The 20,697-nt window shown below is 45.1% G+C and overlaps 2 protein-coding genes across 3 annotated transcripts; one reads left to right on the top strand and one right to left on the bottom strand.

Moving 5' to 3' along the window:
• The first annotated feature begins 1,785 nt into the window (after positions 1 to 1,785).
• Positions 1,786 to 9,671, top strand: ZDHHC4 (zDHHC palmitoyltransferase 4). Its single transcript, XM_074158638.1, has 7 exons — positions 1,786 to 2,219; positions 2,625 to 2,755; positions 5,105 to 5,178; positions 6,865 to 7,043; positions 7,139 to 7,264; positions 7,905 to 8,149; positions 9,237 to 9,671. The coding sequence occupies exons 2-7, from the start codon at positions 2,633 to 2,635 to the stop codon at positions 9,519 to 9,521; spliced, it is 1,032 nt and encodes a 343-aa protein (XP_074014739.1). The 5' UTR covers positions 1,786 to 2,219; positions 2,625 to 2,632; the 3' UTR covers positions 9,522 to 9,671.
• Positions 9,672 to 11,224: 1,553 nt separating this feature from the next.
• Positions 11,225 to 20,452, bottom strand: E4F1 (E4F transcription factor 1). 2 transcript variants are annotated; one of them, XM_074158414.1, is made up of 14 exons: positions 20,296 to 20,452; positions 19,799 to 19,953; positions 19,562 to 19,658; positions 18,955 to 19,160; positions 18,619 to 18,739; positions 18,184 to 18,336; positions 17,685 to 17,851; positions 16,917 to 17,144; positions 16,491 to 16,596; positions 15,773 to 15,990; positions 15,211 to 15,409; positions 13,803 to 13,963; positions 12,922 to 12,984; positions 11,225 to 12,328 (listed from the first exon to the last, which is right to left on the bottom strand). In XM_074158414.1, the coding sequence occupies exons 1-14, from the start codon at positions 20,450 to 20,452 to the stop codon at positions 11,981 to 11,983; spliced, it is 2,379 nt and encodes a 792-aa protein (XP_074014515.1). In that variant the 3' UTR covers positions 11,225 to 11,980. The 2 variants fall into 2 exon arrangements, with proteins under 2 accessions (XP_074014515.1, XP_074014514.1); XM_074158413.1 differs by having other exon boundaries at positions 11,241 to 12,328; positions 19,562 to 19,661.
• Positions 20,453 to 20,697: the final 245 nt, after the last annotated feature.

The raw sequence follows: 20,697 nt of genomic DNA, 5'->3' as shown, positions 1-20,697 counted from the left end.
CCTTGAAGATCTTCTGCTAGATTTTGATCAGACAAGACTTTTCACTCACTTGCACAGCGCTCGGATTGAATCAGCTTCACTTCTCAGACTTTTGAAATGCTACCATTGAAGCATTTGCTGGCTGGTTTGTCCTTGAGCACAGCCTGTAAGGTCACTGAGGGTGGATGGAGCTCGGTGCCGGTGCTGCTGCTGGGCCCTGCTTGGTGGCACTGGCTGCAGCTCCCACCGGTAGCACCCAGGAAACAAACCCTGCCCACCTGCCCGCAGGCAAATAAACCACCTCGTGCCCACGCTGCTGCCAGCCCCAGGGCCCCTTCTACACTGCTAAACTTGTCAGGTTACATCCGATGTCCCACACAAACCTACAGCTGTATCTGGAGCAGTACAGAAATTTTGCTGTATCAGTAAGGAAGAGCAAAAATGGCTTTTCCACAACATCCTCTATCAGGAGCAAACTGCCTCAGGCTGCACTCTAGGAGAGCTGTGCCCAGGCAATATTTTGGCTGCAATTCACTCTCTCAGGTTCTGGTTTGATGCGTTGTGAGCCAAGAACCTACCAAAGGAAAAAAGATCCCCTTCCTGAAACCCAACCTCATCTCCTGCTGCCATGTCTCCTGTCCAAGCCAATTAATTTCCTCTCGGTGTCAAAGCAGCCCTAGCACCCCTCTGAGGGCTTACCTGTTGTGCCCAAGATCCAGACAGCAGCAGACTGTGACCCAGAGCCGGCAAAATCATCACAGCAGCTTTGAAGCTTTTGGATCAGTTACCCGGCGGCAGCAACCGGCTGAGTTTCTATGGCAAATTCTACCCAGGCACCGCGTAACCCAATCGGCGGCTCATTAGCGGTGCTCCGGAGAGCACGGACTGTGCCCGCTGTGGGGACGGTTTCAGTTGACAGCCACAGCGTAAGGAACCGGCAACAGGACATTTATCTCCTGCAGCTTTAGTCCACCCCAGCCCGGCCCCAGATGAGATCCCTGCAGGGACTCGAACAAACTCGCTCTGAATTCTTAAAGCACGTGGGACACGATGGTGTGAGAGGAGGCTGCCTACTGAAAGGGAATATAACACTCAGAGCTGCACTGGAAGACAAAAGGATTTCGCTTTAGAGGAGATTTCACCAAAGGCAATAAATCTGAAGAAGTTTTCGCAGATTCCTAAGGAGTTAGACGGGGTGTGCCATGCCAGCTGGCAGGGTTACACAGAACCTCTGCAAACAGAAGAAAACAGCACATTGACTGCACTCAACTCATGGTAACGGGCTGCCCAGGACCATAAGAACTCTACACACAACTCTGGGATTTATAAAAAATATTTAACTTTTATTTCTACTGCTTTAATCTTCGTGTTCTATTGCAAAGGAAGGAAGAAGGCCAGAACGAGCGGCTCTCCCCGGCAGCCTCAGCACCTTCAGGAGGCGATGGCTGATCTCTCCCTCGGTTTGGAGCCACCTCCCGGTGTGTGGCCCAGTGGTGGTCCCGTCCCGATCCCGCCAACCCGCTCCCCTCAGCCGGGCGACGGGCCCCCTCCACGGAGCCGCCGGGCCCGGCCTGGGCGGGTGCCGGACGCCGGCTGGAGAGGTGCCATCCTTGATAAACGGACCTTCTGAACGGACCTTGGGCAGAGCGGGTCGGCCGGGCTGCTCTGCCGGTCCCCGGGGACGGCCGCCGGCTGAGGGACACCTCCGCTTCCGGGTGCGACAGGCCCTTCCGCCGCCGCAGATCGCCGAGCGGCCGGGGCGGCGGGAGGAGGGCGGGCTCGGCGATCGATTAACCGGCCTCTGGGGAGGGGCGGTGGGGAGCAGGTGAGGGGAGCCCGGTCCCCATGGGGTCAGCGCCCTCCCGCTCGGTGCCTCTCGGGGCTGGGGACCGGCGCCCTCGACGCCCCGCAGGCCCTGACTGTGTCCCCAGGGCACCCTGGGGCTCCTGCTGCCCGAGGGCTGTAGGCCCGGTGGGACCGGGGCTGTCCCCGCGGCAGGCAGGCAGGCAGGCCGCAGGCCCGGTGCAGAGCCCCGAGGCCTAGCAGCCACACAGCTTCTCCGTCCATAAGCTGCCCTGTCGCTGGGTCCCGGCCTGTACAGAAGTACATAAAAGATTGAAATAAATCCTCTGCTCTTGCAGAGGGGATAGGGTGTGCCGGCTGGACTTTGCCTGGAGAAAAGGAGGCTGAGGAAGGACCTTATTGCTCTCTACAATTCCTTGAAAGGAGGGTGTAGCCAGGTGGGGGTCGGTCTCCTCTCCCAAGTAACAAGCGATAGAACAAGAGGAAATGGCCTCAAGTTGCGCCAGGGGAGGTTTAGATTGGATATTAGGAAGAATTTCTTCACAGAAGGGGTTATCAAATGTTGGAACAGCCTGCCTAGGGAAGTGGTTGGATCACCATCCCTGCAGGTATTTAAAAGACAAGTAGATGTGCTGCTGAGGGACATGGTTTAGTGGTGGTTTTGGCAGTGTTAGGTTGATGGTTGGACTTGACGATCTTAAAGGTCCCTTCCAACCTAGACAATTCTATGATTCCTGTGTTTTATTGATGCACTAAACAGTGTGAAGCATAGCTAGGCCCAGGCACTACTGCAGAGAGCAGGCACCGAGGAGCACTAATAAGCTGCTTCTGTTGCATTGCAGGGCTGAGGATGGACTTCCTGACACTCTTCTTGATTTATTTGTGTTTTGTGCTCGCTACTTTTGCTCTGCTCTGCATCTGCTCGGGAAGGAAGGAGAGTTTCCTCACAAGAAGTGTCAACAGTGCAAGCCAGGTAAAGAGCTGAGCTTTCAGAGCGATGACGAGCTCCTGTTCTGGTAGTCTGCACTAGTTTATTGTGCTGAAATTAGTGCAACTGCTGTATTTCTCCTCCATAAAAATGCTAGTATATGTGGTTAGAGCGATGATACGGTACATTTCATCCTGTTTGGACAGCTGCTCTCAAGCAAGTGCTAATTGGGATTGAAAATAGATATAGGCTTCATTTCAGCTGATGAAATCCTGCCCAAGCAGGTAGTAAAAAAACATTTGTGTCTTTCAGCTCCTGTTTCTGCATGTGCTACTCTGGCCAGCTGCAGTCACCACAGGGTAATAGTAAGGATGGAATTCCTTACAATGCTAAAAGTACATTGATCAGTGACACCGTAACACATCAGCTTCAAGAAATTAAAAATGAGGCCCCAAGTATTCACAACTTTATGGTGTTTGCTGAGGAAAAAGGTGGGGGGAGGTTTGAGGATTAAACCAGGGAGAGAATTATAACTGGTAGCAAATATTTTAGGGGAAGCTCTTTAATGTGAATCTGTAATAATGCTGCAGGCTGTTGTTTCCTAAGAAAGAGGGAGGAATGAAGAGCTTTAAAAGAGGATTAAGAATTGCCATTTTATTGTAAAATCAGAGAATGAATTGAAAAGGCACTAGTTTATTTTTCTGTCTATTGGGCTGTGTCTGAATGAAGAAGGAAAAAGAGGTGTAAGGGAAAGGATAAGATAATCTAAATTGTAAATAACATTTAATGCTGTTTACATGAGTCTAAACAGATTTTGATTTTTATTACTAGTATTATACTTTATTTTGCTTTATAGACACTCAAATCGCTGTGTAGAAAAATTTATTATAATTTTCCCACATTCCTTAATAGCTGCTTCTATGAAACGCGTGTAACAGCAATTAAAATACTGCTGTGATGTAGAGTCACTGTCTGGAGAAATGTAATCGATACTTTTATGCATTAAATAAATATAGGTAATCCTAAATAGTTTCTGTAGACACTGTTTTAAATTCATTTCTGCTTGTAATTAATGAAGCATATAAGCCTGGAAGTTTGTTGAAATTCTTTGACTGCAGTCCTGCAAGATATCTTAAAGTATTCATTGTGAGCAGCATGAAATAATTAACTTGCACAGGGCACAGCTGTTTCTAGCTCTGTGGCAAGTCGGCTTCCATCCCCCAGTCTGTTTTCCTTGCTGCCAGCGGTTCAGTTGTGCAAGACGGTTGTATTCATTGTACAGGTCTTCTCATTTACTCCTACTTCCGTCATCACTGCAGGCACAACTCGTTGTTGTAAGAGCCTTTTGCTTTGGTGTAAGGAATAGCTGAAATACAGGGGATTGCAGTACTCCATGTGGGGAAATAAGGGATGTTGAACGTAGTGTTAGACTGTACTAACACACATACAGGTAATTTAAATTTGAATTTTGCGATTGCACGCAGACTGCTTTTCTGTCTACTAGTCTAATGTGTTTCCTAGTGCAGTACACAGCCTCTTTTAAAAAAAGACTTGTCACTTGAACTGCTGATATGAGGCATAGCAGTTAAAAGAAAAATATTTAACATCTCAGCTCTACATATGCTTTTTGCCTTCTGGTCTTTCACATCTGAGACAAGAAGCTCTCACTGCATATTTTCTTTCCATGTCAGCTAGAAATAGGCTCAGCTGCTCTAATTCCTCCACCGCTGATGGAGCAGCGTGTTGCTATAGAGATCTGTCATCTTCTGAACGGTGGAGTCAAACAATTCCACAGTCACAGACGATTGCTGAGGACTTCGCTGAATGAAGACAGGCAGTTTCCTTCCTCATTGTATCTAGCTGGTTTTGAAACGGCAATTAGATAGACATGGAGTTATCAGACTGGATCATAGCTGTTGTTGAAGAAACTGGGGGGAGGTTGATTTGTTTGGGTTTTGTTTGGTTTGGTTTTTTTTATTCTTTTCCTTTTTGTGAAGGATAGCAGGCTTTATCCTTTTGCTTATCTTCGCTTGCATCTGTCAGATATCCTGATGAAGCATATTGTAGTTTGGAAATTGCTCAGTTCTAACCCCTGCTTAACCAGTTACACAGTCTATAACCCGATATAAGCTTCTTATAACTTTCACACATTAACCCAGATACATTTGTTTGTGCCTTCTGGGCTCCCAAGAATATGGAACATTTTGAAAACACCAGCAACATGCCTGCCTATATTCTTAGGAGCCCAAATGCTCCTGAAAATGAGCTTCCTCCCCAGTGATATGGCTACAGTGATATATAACTGAGGAATTAGGTGACATGTTTTTGTTTGAACGTTCCACAAGGCAGAACTGATGTGCAATTCAAATAACACAGTGTTTTCATTTGCTTCAGGTATTGTCATTTATAATCCCCACGCAGCTCCAGAGGGTGACACAGAGGGCACTTCACAGGCTCTTCCACACAAGGTATTGCACTTCTGTTTTATGCTTTTGACATTATTTTTCACTAGTGTTTCTGGCCACTATTGGTGACCTTCTGCCACCATCAGACCTTTCAGTATTACCCTTAGGTAGTCTCTCTTCATTAGGGGTGCTTGTTGGGGATTACAGATTCCCTTTAAGGTTTGCCACACTGTTTTCTTTCTGTTACTTGCTTGTCGAGAAGATGGTACCCTGAAATATTTGAACATATTGACAAATAAAGATAATGTGGCTCAGTAGCTTCCAATGCAACAGATGTTGGTCACACTGGTGGGAGACTTGCATCCGTGGGAGAATTACAACAGACTCTCTGGCAGCTGCAGAATGAGTTTAGACAGAGCTAGTGATTCCCGTCCTCTTCCTCAAATCCCATTAGTCTTAGTCCAGCAGCTTGGATGTCCAGGTGGCTCAAGGGGAAGCTGCACAGATGCCAATGTGCAGCCTGCTCTATGAAGGTGAATTTTGTAGTTTCCTGTAAACTGTGGTGCTTTAGGATCTGCTTCAGGAATGATTTAAATGCCTTTCCTCTGGGGGCAGCAACTCCAGTATGACAGACGCTTCAGGGGTGTAACATCTACAGCTGTGGAATGCGTGCTGCAATTGTTTGTTGGCTGCTGTACTGATTCTCTGCTGTTAAGTTAACGCAGCCCAAGAGAGAGTGGTGACATTGTCAAACGTGCAGTCAGCAACAGAGCAATTACCTGATGAGCCTGGTGTAGCTCTCGTTGCCAGACTATGCTGTGCACTGGGGGCGCTTTGATCCTCCACGCACACCCTTCAACTGTGTCATCTCATTCAAGAGTTCTTTCAGTTCATGCAGAAGTCCAGCAAGGCAGAGCACTTGAGGGTATCTTCTTGTAGCCCTGCAGTTGGGAGGAGACCCTGCAGGATCCTGCTGGATTGCACACAGAAACAGTGTAGGAGAGAGCAGTAGAGGAGAGCTTATCTGCAATGGACTTCCTGCGGTAGTAAAATAAACATTACTAGTTACTTAAAACTCATAATAAAAGTCCAGCAAACTGATGTATAATGCAGAGGACTGTAGTGAGTGAATGTTGCTCTCCTAATGCGTGGCTTATCTGAGCATCTGTTTGCCAGGCTGCTGAAAGTCATTGCTCAGTATGATGCATCCCAAACAAACCTGCATTTGTTGCCAAACGTTGTGCAACTTGCCTGGAAGAAGCTGTAGGTCTGCCCACAGGTTGGAACTAGTGCTCGCCATTGCTAACCTCCCGCCACGCTTCTTTCATAACAGCTGCTTATATTATTACAGTGTTTTTAAGATCACCTTTTATGGGGGTTTTCTTTGCTTTCAGAGCAGCACGCAGCAAATGTCTTCTGGCAGAATGTTTTGTGGCTATTGCTGTGGCATGTTTTATCAGCACCGAGGGTGCTTTGTACTTGACTCCGCTGTTGGGGAGTAAAATCCCAAGGGTATGACAATAATGGAAGTAAACTTAGCTGGCATATTTAAAGGAGTGTATGTGGGAAGAAGAGAAGGAGAAGCCACTGGATGGAGAAAACACTATTAATATGTAATCCATGCTGGCCTGAAAACCTAAAAGAGGTGTCTCCTTGCATTTGGAAAGTCTTTGCTGATCACCTCTGAGTGTACTTGACCTGTTAATCAGGGTGCTGAGTATTAAATAGACTGTCCCCTTTCTGTTACAGAAGCTGTTTGTTTGTTGTCCTGCACATAGCCTTGCAGGCTGCGGTGTATGGGGAATACACATGGGAAGTGTTTGTTTACTGCTGGGAGCTGCAGTTCCACCTCCTCCTCCTGCTGCTGCCCTACCTGCTACTGGCTGGGAACATGGGCTGCTTCATTCTCTGCTCCAGGGCCAATCCTGGTAAGCTCATGCTCATTTGTGAGCTGTAGATGTTTGTAACCTAAAAAATGTTACAAACCCCATTGCTTTTACTGTTTTCCTTGTTTCTTTCACAGGTATAATAACAAAATCAAATCATGCAGCATTGGTTAAGATTTATGCATATGATGGTGTGTTATTTCAGAAAGGCGTCGTGTGTGCTACGTGTGCCATGGAGAAGCCAGCCAGATCAAAACACTGCAGTAAGAATCTTAACTTCCTTGATAAGCATAACAGTAATACAATCCCAGATGAATTCTCCATCAGTAACTGCAGTTCGTGCTACATCCATTCTGTTATCCAGCTCGATGCACGGTGGATTGTGTTCGCTTTACTGGGGTCCCAGTTCACAGCTGCCCTTTGCCCATCCATAGAACCGTTTTGCTGCTCTTTCTTCTCAGAAAAATTACCGATTCCAAGGGTGTCATTTTGGGTCAGGAACAGGCAAGCTTTTGAGCATCTAGAAGTTAAATGGAAAATTATCACCTGTCAAGACCCGAGTTCAGGATTTTGTGTTTCTTGTACAGAATTCACTGTTATCATCTAAAATAGAGCGGGGAGCTACAACCTCTGTCTTTCATATGCTTTGCTAGGCAGTGCTGTCAGGGAAACCAGTCTTTGAGCTGCAGTTTGGGGAAAAAAAAAAAAGGAGATGAAATGTCTTTGGTTTTATTATTGGGGTTTTTTATGTTATGCAATTGAAATGAATGTATTTGCTTAAAAAGCTATCAGCTAAATCATGACCGTAATTCTCAGATTTATTTTCAGATAAAAACCGTGTAAAAATCAAATCGATTACTTAAAAAACAAATAACAACTAATTTGTCACTCCCTCCTCCTCAGGTTTCTGCAATACATGTGTACATCGTTTTGATCACCACTGTGTGTGGGTCAACAACTGCGTTGGTGCCTTCAACGCCAAGTATTTCTTCCTTTACCTCTTGACGCTGACTGCCATGGCTGCCACCATTGCCACTGTCACAGCCGCATTTCTCATCCAAGTGGTGCTGCTCTCCAACATGATGCATGGGAGTTACATCGATGACCAAGGACAAGAGCGTGCTGTCGAGATTCTCTTCATCATTCAGGTAAGTTTATGCCGCCTGGGTTATTAGCCTATAAAAAGGTTTATCTCAGTCTTTGCTTTCAGGAATCTTTTAAGTCTGCCTGTTCTCACAGGCACAATGTGGACAGACTGCAGTTTTTACCAGCTTACAGGCCTAATTAAGTTTAGAAAGCTACCATTGCAGAATACTTGAAAAATACGGGATTTTTCTCATAGCACTTCATTCAGCTCTCCCATTCTTCGTATTTCTGTCTCCAGACTGCTTTCACTCAGCAGATCTGATTCATAAAGAATGACTTGATGTTCCAATGACCATCTACTGTAGTATTGTTTAGGAAACAGCTAACAATCCTTGAGATACTTGTATGCAGATGTTAAAGCAGGACCCTACTGCCCTGGGATTTAGATACTTGAATATTTTCTCTCACATACAAGCAAAGGGTGACTTTGAGTCTCTCTAGCACTTGAGTCATTTGCATTTCAATCCCCTCGTCCCTTTCTGTAGGCAGTGAGGTGGTATGTAGTAAATGCTTTATCTTTTCTTCATCCCAGACAACAGATGTTTCAGCTTCGACCCTTAGAAAGGGGTCTTGGTCAGGAAATGTTTGCTCATGTTTGAGCAGTAGTACCGTTACCACTCCCCAGCACTGGAATTTAACTCGGAAAAAAAGAGCTGCTTAAACTGTATCATGTCAGCAAAACCTGATGTTGTGCCAGATTGAGTCCTCTTCATTTGGCAGTTTGTTTTCAGATGATCTGCATTAATGATTTTTTTAATTAAAAAAACAACAAAAAGCAAACAAGCAAAACTCCAACATGAAATACAAACATTCAGAGATAAATGGGTGTAGAAAATACTCCCACATATCAGCAAGGCTTGTGAGGGGAAATACATTTCTGGGAATCTCTGTGCTTTACTCAAAGATTCAATCAGGAATGGACCATCACTGAGCTGGGTGGGGGATAGGGCTGTGTCCTTATCTCTGAGGCCGCACAGTTCCGTGTGTGTATGGATCTGCATTTCCGCTGGTGTGTTGCAGCGATCACACGCTTCCATGTGATTTAATGCTCCAACTTTTTAATTAAGTTATTATTTTCTTTCTTTGCAGCACCTTTTCTTGACTTTTCCTAGGATTGTCTTCATGCTTGGTTTTGTTATTCTTCTCACGCTCGTACTGGGTGCTTATTGCTGCTTCAATCTATACTTGGCCTTAACCAACCAAACTTCCAATGAATGGTATAAATCCAGAAGATATGGCTGTTCCCACCATCTAACATCGCAGCCTCATGACAGACGAGTTGTCTACAAAAACATCTATTCTAAAGGAGTCTGGATGAATTTAAAGGAACTCTTTAAGCCTCCTACAGTGTTGGAAAGAAAGAAGAAAACTTGAAGATACTACTCTCTATATATGTATTTTTTAACTTTTTGTAAGACTTTATTTCAGCACTGTGCTTTGATGCCCCAACAACTTTTACAAAAGGATTACTGTATTTCAATTAAGTAATTTGAAACTGTGTTTTCATAAAGACAACAAGTCCTTAAAAATCTAGAGTTCTTCCGAGTTTATCACTGCTCCTACCAGTTGTGACAGTTGCCTGTCAGTCTTTTCAGACACAATCGCAGTATTGAAGCAAGCTGTACTAGAGATAGGTCCAGCTAAGGAACACATACACAGCTTTTTTTTTTTTTTTTATGATTACTGTTTGTATGCTGCATTATAGCACAGCATAATGAGCAAACTGAGTTCCTAAGTTACTTGGGTACATCATAAGTAGGTCTTCCTGCAGGAGACTTCACAGGAATAGAGCAGTCACACATGTGGAAGCGATAAACATCTGAATACAGGTATTTGTCAACTATCCACTTTTTTTTTTCCCTTGCAGGAAAATAGTAACTCCCAGCTGGCAGTATTTAGCTGTGAGTTACTCTTTGCAGCAGTAACGTGATTAACAGTGTCTCAGCAGAGCGCTAGTGAAGATACTTCACTTGGTGAGATCTCTTGGGGTTAAGCTTAGTCCTCGTTTCCTTGTCAGAGGGACCAGCGCTGAACTTGCCGGTACGGAGAGGCAAGTTGGGTCCATCTTACCGAAGTGAATCTTTTCCTCTATGTGTACAAGCAAGGGAAGAGCTAACAAAAACCTGCTGTGAACTTTGAGGAAGCTTCATCTTTTTGTGAGTACCTTTGTTTCACAAATGATTACCCTATTACTGTTAACAGTATGCAGAATAGGTTGCATGTTTTTAGCTGAAAAAATCCATGATTACTTGCAGAATCTTAGCCTGCAGAAACCACCTTCTACTGCAAATTTGTACTAGTATGGAGCACCTTAATTTCAGAAACGAAACTACTACAAGTGCTACTTCTCCTTACCTGCTAAGTCTTTCTTGTACCTATTTTCAGCTCTTTCAAAATAAGATGCCCTTTCAGCCTTAAAGTTACAAAAATAGTGGACTTTAGGACAAAATTTCAGCAACCTGAAAAGGGGATCAGATATTTAATATTGAGCTGGGGACATAAAGGTCTTGGCAGATAACAAACTTAATCCTTCTGGCATTTCTCATCTTTATTCCATTGTTTGATATATCTGCTCACAGCAGGAGGCTCAGCCACATCTTAGGCATTTCTCTGTATTTTGGGCATTTTGTGGCAGAAGTTAGAGTTGCTGAGGCTGTTTCTAGGGCTGCCCACCTGCAGTCACTGAACAGGCTACTTCAGAAGCACAACAGTGACATGGTCTTCTAATTCTGTTCAGGGATCCTCCGGGTGAACACTGAAAGGCACTTCATCGGTGTCCCTCAAGAACACCCTCTGCTTTAATGGTGGAAGACACAAGTAAACTTACAGCAACTAAGTTTTTACTTTTGCGAGTGGCAAAAATATGGAAGTGGCCTTCTGAAATCCCTCCAACTAGGGATCACTTGGAAGATTCCAAAGCGTAGAGGTACTGGCTGCTTTTAGACGCTTGTGCTTGTTTTGGGAACAACAGCGTGTTTGACTCGCCCAGTAATGAGGGTTTCTTAAGCACAATGTTAAGTGGCCCTGTTCTCTTCTCTTTCCAGAAATTCTGCTTGAGTGATAATAGAGCAGAAATTGGAAAAAATATAGTAAGAACTTTAAATAACTTTATTTTTAAAAATGTATTTATTTACATGCCAAATCTGTACAATATGCAATTAAAAATCCATATATGGTTTTTTAAAAAAAATCATATACAATATGGCTTTACACACCAGCAGACTAGCTCTCAGAGCAGCCTGTCTGGCACTGCAAGGGTACAATAACGCATTCTTTCATAGACCAGTAAATAAGGCTACTTGTCCAGGATATAAAATAAAAGAAAAATACTGCAGTACCATGCCTTAGGAGGACTAAAGTAGTGAGGTTAAAGGCGTGAAAGTTTTTGAGTGGTGGTGAACGCACACCAGAACTCTTTAGGTTTGGTTTTCTTGATTGGTTTTAAATGCATATGATTAAGTAGTCTCTTTTGAGACCCTACGTATTTGTTTCACTTTCTGAATCCTTTTAAACACCAGAACACTACTGTCCTGTGGTCAGAGGTAAATGCTTCGCAAAGGACCTTCCTTTATTTGAGGCAGCTGTACAAAATACTGAGCCTGTCAAATATGCTGTATCAGTCACTTTCACAGTATAACCATGCAGAGGTTTTCAACTACTGTTGTTTCCATTTTAAACAGAAAACATCCTGTTAAGCCACTTACCTATAGAAGCATTCTCTCCCTTGCTCTCTGAACAGTTATAATGGCAAACTTAGGACTGATCAAATTCCCCAAACTGGAGAAAAATAGTAAGCTTTACACTGATATCTGTCACTGCCTGCATGCTGTTCATTACACAATCACAGTCTGCACTTCCACCTCCCCCTCCTGGGAGGCGATCACAAACTCTCCTGCGTGTTCCATGATCTCGATGTCCTCGGATGCCACCATCGTCACCGTTGCTTCTTCCGTCTCGATGCTACCCTCCGTGGTCAGCACCGCTCCTTCTCCAATAGCAGAAGCCAGTGTCATAGCGACCTGCTCCGTGAGGCTTTCGGGGGTTGCGATGGTGATGGTGTCCGCGGCATCTGTGGTTACTTCAGGGTTTTCTGCCACAGTGACGTTCTGTACGATGATCTGGTGACCAGAGTTTGCTTGATTTACTATTTGCTGCACAACCTTCATAATGTGGCTGTCGACCTACACAAACATAAATGAGGCCATGTTATTTAAACATGGGAGAGAGCTCTGACATGCTCTGGGCAATCCTGCTTCAGCAGGGGAGTTGGACTAGATGATCTTTATGGTCCCTTCCAACTCTAAAAATTCAGTGAAATTCAGTGAAATTTCTCAGTGTATTGTACCGTTAGAAGTACAGACAATTATCGCTGTAAACCCCTCTTGATGAGCAGCAGGGCGGTACAAGCAGCAGCATTTAATTCCCATTTCCTCCTGCTGTTCACTGCAGTTCCCATTGCCCTGAGAACAGCAGACTCCTAGAACTTGTCACACCTCATGTTGGTGAAGGTGTTTCACTAGCAGGGTACTTCCTATAGAAAAACCTTACCAAGGCACGCCCAGTGAGAGAATGCCGTTCAAGAGCCTCGCCAGCCCAACTTTGCAGCAACCATTAGTTTTACCATTCAGGAATACCTTAAGAGGATCATTTCCCCAAGGCTGAAGTGTTACTGTATGGTTCTACACAGCTGGATTTATTTAGCATGACTTCACTAAGAATGATTCATTTCATCTACAGGAAGCCCCCAAAATAATAGTTTATGTGGCTGCTTTACCTCATGTCTTGTTCCCTCTATTATTTCAGTAGCTTCGCTGGTCTCCATGTCTTCAGTAGCAGTCTTGAAAGACAAAATATGATGATTCCCTTTTTAGATTACTACAAAAAAATCTTCTATTACCAAGATATAAGACAGTAAGATCTTTTACAAAAGTCTTTCTGTTCCCCACATCATGCAGTAGCTACTCTAAAGACAACTCCTCTTTGAAATTCCCTCCAAATCCCATTATCAAGAGCTACTTAAAAGTAATGCAAAGCGCTCACAAATAACTGAAAGAGAACATCCTCTCTCAGCAGGACTTGGCCAACTGGCAGATTTTTCTCCTACTGGAGAAAAACTATGGCAGCACTAAAGGGACTCAATAAATAACTGTGTTATTCTGCACGGCTGAGCACTGGCTCTTTGTCACAAAGGGGGAGAAAGTAAAATGCGTAATTCATTGCTTTTGGCAGCCACAGCCAGTTGAAAACAAGAGAGAGCATTTCAGACAAAATAAGCTAAATAGAAATGGGAGAAAAGAGTAGGTAAAAGTTGACAGAGAGCTGAAGGAAGTTTGTGAGGACATAAGATCCAGTATGGTCAGAAGTTCTCGGTCTCAGCCTTCTGATGAACTACTGTCAGTCTTCACCGTGTTCTCATTTTCCTGCCTACATTACATGCAGGACTTCAGGAGGGTGATGAAGGAGCCTCCTGGTGCTCTCCTTCTGAACAAGGTTAATCCTACTTATTCCTCGGGTCATGCAGGCAGGGGTAGCATTGGCCAGATCCAATTTTACCTTCTCCCAAAAGCTGAGATGAGGGACATGCACAACTGCAGCTTTACTGACCCGATATCATGCTGAGTTCAGAATGAGCAGGCCCTTGGCCCCACTTCTTACCTCAATGATGTATTCCTGAGTGTCTGCCACCACTGAAGAAAACTCTACCAAAACAGTGTGAGGATCTTCAGAAATGACCGTTGCAGCTAAGTTGTCAGCTGACTGACTTTCCTCAGACACCATCACTTCTTCCACCTCTTTCAAAGCAAGCAGGCAGCCACCTGAATGGTTTCCAAAAATGCCAGGAAAACATTATTTTTCATAACAGTCTTAAATACAGGAGTAGCTGGAAAATACTGTGCAGCACAAACGAGACCCCTTTAACAGGATGCCACTGACAAGCAACCAGCAGTCAGAGAACAGGCTCTCATCCCACTGAGACAGGCCAAATAATGGCCCCTAGAAGAGGCCTATGTGACACCAGAACTTAGTCTTGAGCAGAGCAACCGTCCAGTGTAATTTCAAAAATGAATGTCAATATAATTTCAAAAACTACACCACTAAATTCAGATGCATAGAGCCATGCAGGAATTCAAGAGCCTTTTCTTTTTTTGATTTTCTTTATTTGAAGAACATATATTAAGACTTTTGGTATTTTTTGAGTCATTTATCTTTTCTGCTTATGCATTACACTCCAGTATCCACCTAGGAAACTTTTTTTTCCCCTCCAGTAAACTCGAATTGTCCTTCCCAATCTCCATACGTCATCATCACTAGCTGAAGAAGTTTGAAAATCTGTGCTTAGGAGCTAAAGAGCAGCGGGTCCAGTGTGACTAATCCAATCAAACAAGATTATCTGTGAGAACTTAACTCTACTTAAGATATTTTCCTTGCAGAACAACCACACTCTGTGTTTTCACAGCATTTCATAAAGCTGAAAAATTAGTATGAATTTAATGAAAAAAAAACCCAATTAGCAAGTTTAACCATAACAGTGTAAGTTTTACAGTCTTCTCACCTCTTCCCCAATACAGAAATCAACCTCTCTCCAGCATTACTTTGCAAAAATGTTAGTTTGTGCATACAGCCTTGGAACAGAACCACTTCACAATTTGGGGTGATGTGGGGTCTATCTTCCACACTTAGGGCAGTGGTGACATTGCAGAGACCACTTAAGCCAGTCTGGAGCAGAGAGCTCACAGCACTCCTGCAGTTAGATTCTTAATGCAAATTCTATTTTGGTGATCTTTGTCTTTATTTAGATGATCTAGATTTTATATTAGAACTGTTGTATGGCTGTTTGCTCAACATCATTTTTTGTCAGAAAGATCACAATAGAAATACTCATTAATGTAGATCAAAAAAAAAATAAAAATAAAGCATCTCTTTCTGATGCAAGTGAGATGCAGAGGAGTAAATTGCCTTGGACAAAGGTCATTAGATCCACTCTTCAGCCAAAAAGCAGCTTGTCCAAACCCAATCCTAGAACACCGCCCCACCTCAATGCAGACAAGCTTTGCCACCTCACCTTTGGTTTTTAAGTGCCTATTGAGGGTGCCATGCTCTGCAAACCCTCGCCCACACTTGTAACACTTAAAAGGCTTCTCCCCGGTGTGATGGCGGATGTGGCGGACCAGCGAGCCCTTTTCCCTAAAGCCTCGGCTGCAGTACTGACAGACGTAAGGCTTGTCCTCCAAATGCGTACGGAAATGAACTTGCTGGGCATTCTGTGCAAAGAGAGAAGCAGGAGAAGGGAATAAAAAACTCAAGCAAGCAGTAGTTTAGCTTCCAGGGTAAAAGTCAACATCTTTGAGGACTTTTTCTCACATAAGACTTGATAAAGACTTGTCTGTATTACTATTACATAATTTTTTCCAAGCACGAAGGAACCGTTTCTTCACAAATGTGAAGGCTTTATTAAGACCGTCCCTCTTTTCTCCACTAAAACAGAAGCTCCTTCTGGAGCTTCTGCTCTTCTAAGAGGCAGGCGAGCTGGCATTTGTTCTTTGAGGGGCAAAGCCTCCTAACTTCTCCCAAACCTTGGCTCTGGAAAGGAAAATCTCAAGACACGTGTTGTGAGGGGGGCACACCTTTGTCTTGTACCGCTTGCCACACTTGGGACAGGAGTACGGCCGCTCATCAGAATGCACTCTTCGATGCCCTTTCACGTGCGCAATGGTCTTGTAGAGCTTGCCACACTCTCCACAGCGGAAACGCCGTTCGTTCACGTGCACTTCTTGATGCTTTTTGAGCAGGTAGCCCTTGGTGAACTCTTTGCCACACTCCTCACACTTAAAAGGCTTGTAATCTAGAGACAGAGAGAACACATGGTTGATACAGGATAACCAGCAGTAGCAAGTAAGACAAGTCTTACAAAAAAATTAACCCAGAGAGTAGGCAAATTCCGTTTTCAGCTGCATGTATGGGCTTTGTCTCATTTCTAAGTGAATTCTGCTCAAATATTGCTCTTAGAGCCTTTGGTGCCTTTCAAGTAGTAGTTCCAGCCTATCAACCTGTTCTACTTCGCTAACCTTTTCATTGGCCTCGTCACAAAATTCTACTGTCAAGGATGCAGTGCAGGCCCTGAAACATGAAATTTATTTTGTTTTTAAATATTTCTTTTACCCTCTATTCTAGAGCTCAACCAAAGCCAACCTTTTCATGTTTGTGTGTTAAGCATCAATTGATTTTGCATGGCTAATGGCCATCTCATGGCAAGGAATGTGAAACAAACAAAGCTGTACTATGCTTAAGATCATAGTAAGACACAGTGCATTTTAGATCACAGTATAAGCAGTAGAGCTTTACCTAAATGCCCTTTGATGTGTGTTTCAAGGGAAGTAGCTTCACTGAAGGCTTCGTTACAGTGAGGGCAAATGTAACTCTTGTACCCATTTGTTCTTTCTGCATCTGTCTATCGGGAAGAAAATGGTAAAACATAAATGTTTTTATACTAGTATGTACAGTCAGTGTTGCCAGTTGATTTCCCCATTAAATACTCCAGCTTTGACAAGAAAGAGATCTATATTAACAGGAGAGAGAGCGCATGTGCATACTAACACTACACTTAAAGCACGCATGAAAAAAGTAACTAAAAATTAACACAAAGGCCCTGGCACAGGGAGAGACACGCTGACGGTAACGTGCAGGATGGTGAGGCTAACAGGGCTGTCCACAACCAGGTGCAGGCAAGGAAGATTAAAAAATTAATCTATTTATGGAATACAAACATACAGACTCTGCTTGTTCTACTTCAACACACTGGTCCCCACAAGGCTCCTCTTCTGCTTCCACCACTTCATTTTCTAGTTCTTCTGTAGCGGCTACAGGAGGCTCATCCGGCTTTTGCATTTCCTCCATCGCGACTCTCTCTATCACAATTCCTGAATTCCTCATGGCCTGCCTCAGCAGATTCTCACTGTTCACTTCGCCTTCACACGGCAGCTCCTCAGGATGTGACTGCTGAAGGAATAAACAGTCCGGTGATTAGTACAGCAAATAACACAATTAGCTCTTCCTTTACAGCAGCATTGCTATGACATTCATTCCTTCTAGGGTGTCTAATGCCATGATACAGGGCTCAAAGACCAACAAGGGAATGGTCTTGGACTTAGGGAGGAAAAAGAGGCGAATTCTGTACTCTGAAAACATATAGTCCAAGGGATGATAAGCCTTTGCTCCTACCAGAGTCTTGTAGCAGGCAGTGGTCACCAAAAACACCCTCTCACCTTCTGTATCGTCCAGTAGGTGACGGTCAACCCTACACATCCCCCTGTATCCTATACACACGATGCTAAGCTCAGCAGCGGCAGATGGCCAGACAAGGTCACAGCAAAGTTTGCATTCTATGTTCTCAGATGAAAAAGAAGCTAATTAACCGTTTACTTCCACCACACAGATTTATTCTCAGCACTTAAGAACATTTTGTTTATGAGGTGAAATACTTCAAAATACCTCTTTGCATAAAACACACGAAGGATATTTCAGAGAAGCAACACTCACATCTTGGTCCAGGGATTTCGCATCTACAACGGGAAGTTCCTGCATTTGGACATGGACTTCGTGAAGAACGTTCCCTTTTGCATCTGTCACGAGGTGAATGACGGGTGAGGCCTCAATGGATTCACTTGCTATTGATGGAACGGTGTCTGCATTTGAACTACAGGATCCTTCAAGAAAAAGCAGCACAATGAATGACTTGGCCTACTGCCGCCCCCCATCAACTCCCCGTGCCCTACACAAAACGTGTATTAGAAAATAAGATGCCTGTTAAAGCCATCTTTGGGCCAGATTCTCAAACATTCTTCACAGCCAACACCTGGCTACATGCACTTCAGGTTAATAGCTTAGCTCTATACATTACTTTATCCTGTAAAAAGGTTATAAACCGAATACCACAGAAATAACTTTTTTTCAGTAGTGAGAAGGAATTTGTCGTTCGACTGTCAGGAGCGGGCTCGGTTTTATGAAGGGCAAGGCAGGTATTGACAGCGTCACTGACCTGTTGGCAAATCATCTTTATTGACTACTATTTCTTTGTTCATGTTGAAGCGAATTTTTTCAGTGCACGGTGTCAGAGATTTCAGGTGCCGAGTCAAAGCTCCCGATTCCCGGAAGCTTTTCCCACATTTCTTGCATTTGTAAGGTCTTTCATCTGGAAACGACGAGCATCAAAACAACAGTATTAAACTAACTACAGCCAGTATTAGCTCTGTGTGACAGACTGACAGAACAACGCTTTCAGCTTTCTACAGCGAGCAGAGTGTGCTTATCCCAGGACCTCATGTTGCCTTCCAGCACCCCAAATATTGGGAAGCTCCACAGTCTCAGCTCGGCAGAAGATGGAAAGCAGCAATAAATTCCACCGGAAGCTGGATAACCACACATGGTGTGCACTCCAGCAACAAGGAACTCTTATTCTGGAGAGCTGTCTTACCAGTGTGACGCCGATGGTGTCGAATGAGAGACCCTTTTGTCCTGAAGGAAGTTCCACAGAGTTTACATTCATAGTCCTTTCTGCTGCTGTGAGTGATCATGTGAGCTTTGAGGATGCTTGCCTACGGAAAGAATTTTACTTTAAAAGATGTTCCAAATGGTTAAAGATGTTACATTTCAACTGTAAAGAACAACAATGCTTATTCTGAAATGAGAACTTTCCTTTTCAAAGCATAGCACGCAGTAGAGAAGCACACTGCTCTTGAGTCTTAGGGTATCTTGGTTAAGAGCTAGCCTAAATAACTCACTAGCCCAAACAGAGCAAAGTGATACTCACTGTTTTAAATGTCTTCTGGCACAATTCGCATACATATCGCCCTTCTTTGTTAACCAGCAGCTTAACTTTTATCAGCTCTGTGGAAACATCCTGCTCCTGATCGTCAGGGTTGCTTTGCTCTTCAGTGACTTCCCCATCAACCCCACCATTTGGGTTTTCAAAAACGTGGTCTCCTGCAACAATGACTTCTTTGATGTGCCCACTACCTGGGAAAAGGATACAAAGACAGTTATATTCTTTGCAGAAGAGAGCTTTACACAACTAGAGCAATTTACTGTTTCAGCATTTAATGCAGTGGGAAGGAGAAAGAGTTACTTTAAACCTGGAACATGGGTCTTTGCAAATTTCTCATGACTGCAGCATAAATATTAAAATGGACATTTCTGGAATAGATTTCTAAATCTAATTTGTCTTAATGCGGAGAGAGTTGCAAAGCTGGCCTAAGGATACCTCTCCTACACCTTTGAGGTGACACTCAGTCTCAGGTCACAGTAATACCGAGGTGTCACGTACCCAAGTACAACACAAATCAAACAGAAGAGGACACCGGACGAGTAAACTGTTCCTAACCCAGCAGGGGCATAAAGGCAAGCGTCTGGAAGCTCACCTACTATAGCTGATGCGTTGCTGATTTCCTCTGCTATTGAAGATGCTTCAACAACTATATGAGCAACAGTTATCGACTCTTCGACAGAAGGAACAACCTGCTGTAACAGATAACATTTTTAGCAGAAAGGCTTTATTACCTTTAAAAACATTGTATTCTGTTCTCTCCCCTCCAACCCAACAGACCGTTGCATCCTAATTATTTTGAGCCACGGCTTGAGGAGAAGCCTGCTGTCACCTTTTGTACTTCTTGGTTGAGGAGACCTGCTGAGGCAGCAGCAGCCAGAGCTTCTGGAGCGCGTTGGCAGACCTTCTGTAACTTGTGCTGCACGAATTCTTCCAGGGAGGTGAACTCCGACTGGCAGCGACCACACTTATGCACGTCATCTTCATCTACAATTTAAAATTCAGTCATGGGTTTAGGAAAATACGGCACCGTTTACACCCAAAACTTCTGTCCCGCTCGTCCCAGTGAGCTCCTGCGCCCGGAGAGATGGGACCCGGCGGCGACGGGGTGGCCCACGGGTGTTTTCGCCCCTGCCGTGAGGCGGGTTCTGGGGTGGAGCGGGGTGATCTCCCCCCGGCCGGGCCCCAGAGACCCCCGCTGACAGAACCGCCACAGCCAGGCCCCCCCGTCCCTCCGCGCTGGGCCCCCGCCGCCTCCCAGGCCTCGCTTTCCCCTCTGCTCCGGCCGGGGCCCTGTGGCGGCGGCACCGCCCGCCCGGCGCCTGGTACCTTCCTCGCTGAAGGGCGCCGGGAGGCTCAGGAAGGCGGCGGGGCCGGCGGGCGGCGCGGCGGGGCCGGAGCCCGCGGCCGCCGCCCCCTCCCGCTCCTCAGCCGCGGCTGCCGTAAGCCCCGCCGGCCCCGCGCTCGTTGCCATCGCGGCCTCCATGTCGCAACGAGCCGCACCGCCAAGATGGCGGCTTTACGGCCGTGTCGTCATAACAACGGGCCGCGTGCCGCTGGGACGAGCCGCGGCGGGGGCTCGGCGGGGAACGCGGATGCCGCGCGGGGGTTCCGCGGTCAAGAGCGGCCTGGGCGCCGTTGGACGGTGCTGGTGCCCGGCCTCCAGGCCCCCCGGTGACCTCTGACCCCCGTGCCCGGACAGACCGGAGCCTAACGAGTTACCTAACGAGA

The sequence above is a fragment of the Numenius arquata genome, chromosome 14 (genome assembly GCF_964106895.1).
Source record: "Numenius arquata chromosome 14, bNumArq3.hap1.1, whole genome shotgun sequence".
NCBI classification, from domain to species: Eukaryota; Metazoa; Chordata; class Aves; order Charadriiformes; family Scolopacidae; genus Numenius; species Numenius arquata.
The sequence above is the reverse complement of the archived record's forward strand: the minus strand, read 5'-3'. Positions and strand labels throughout refer to the sequence as shown.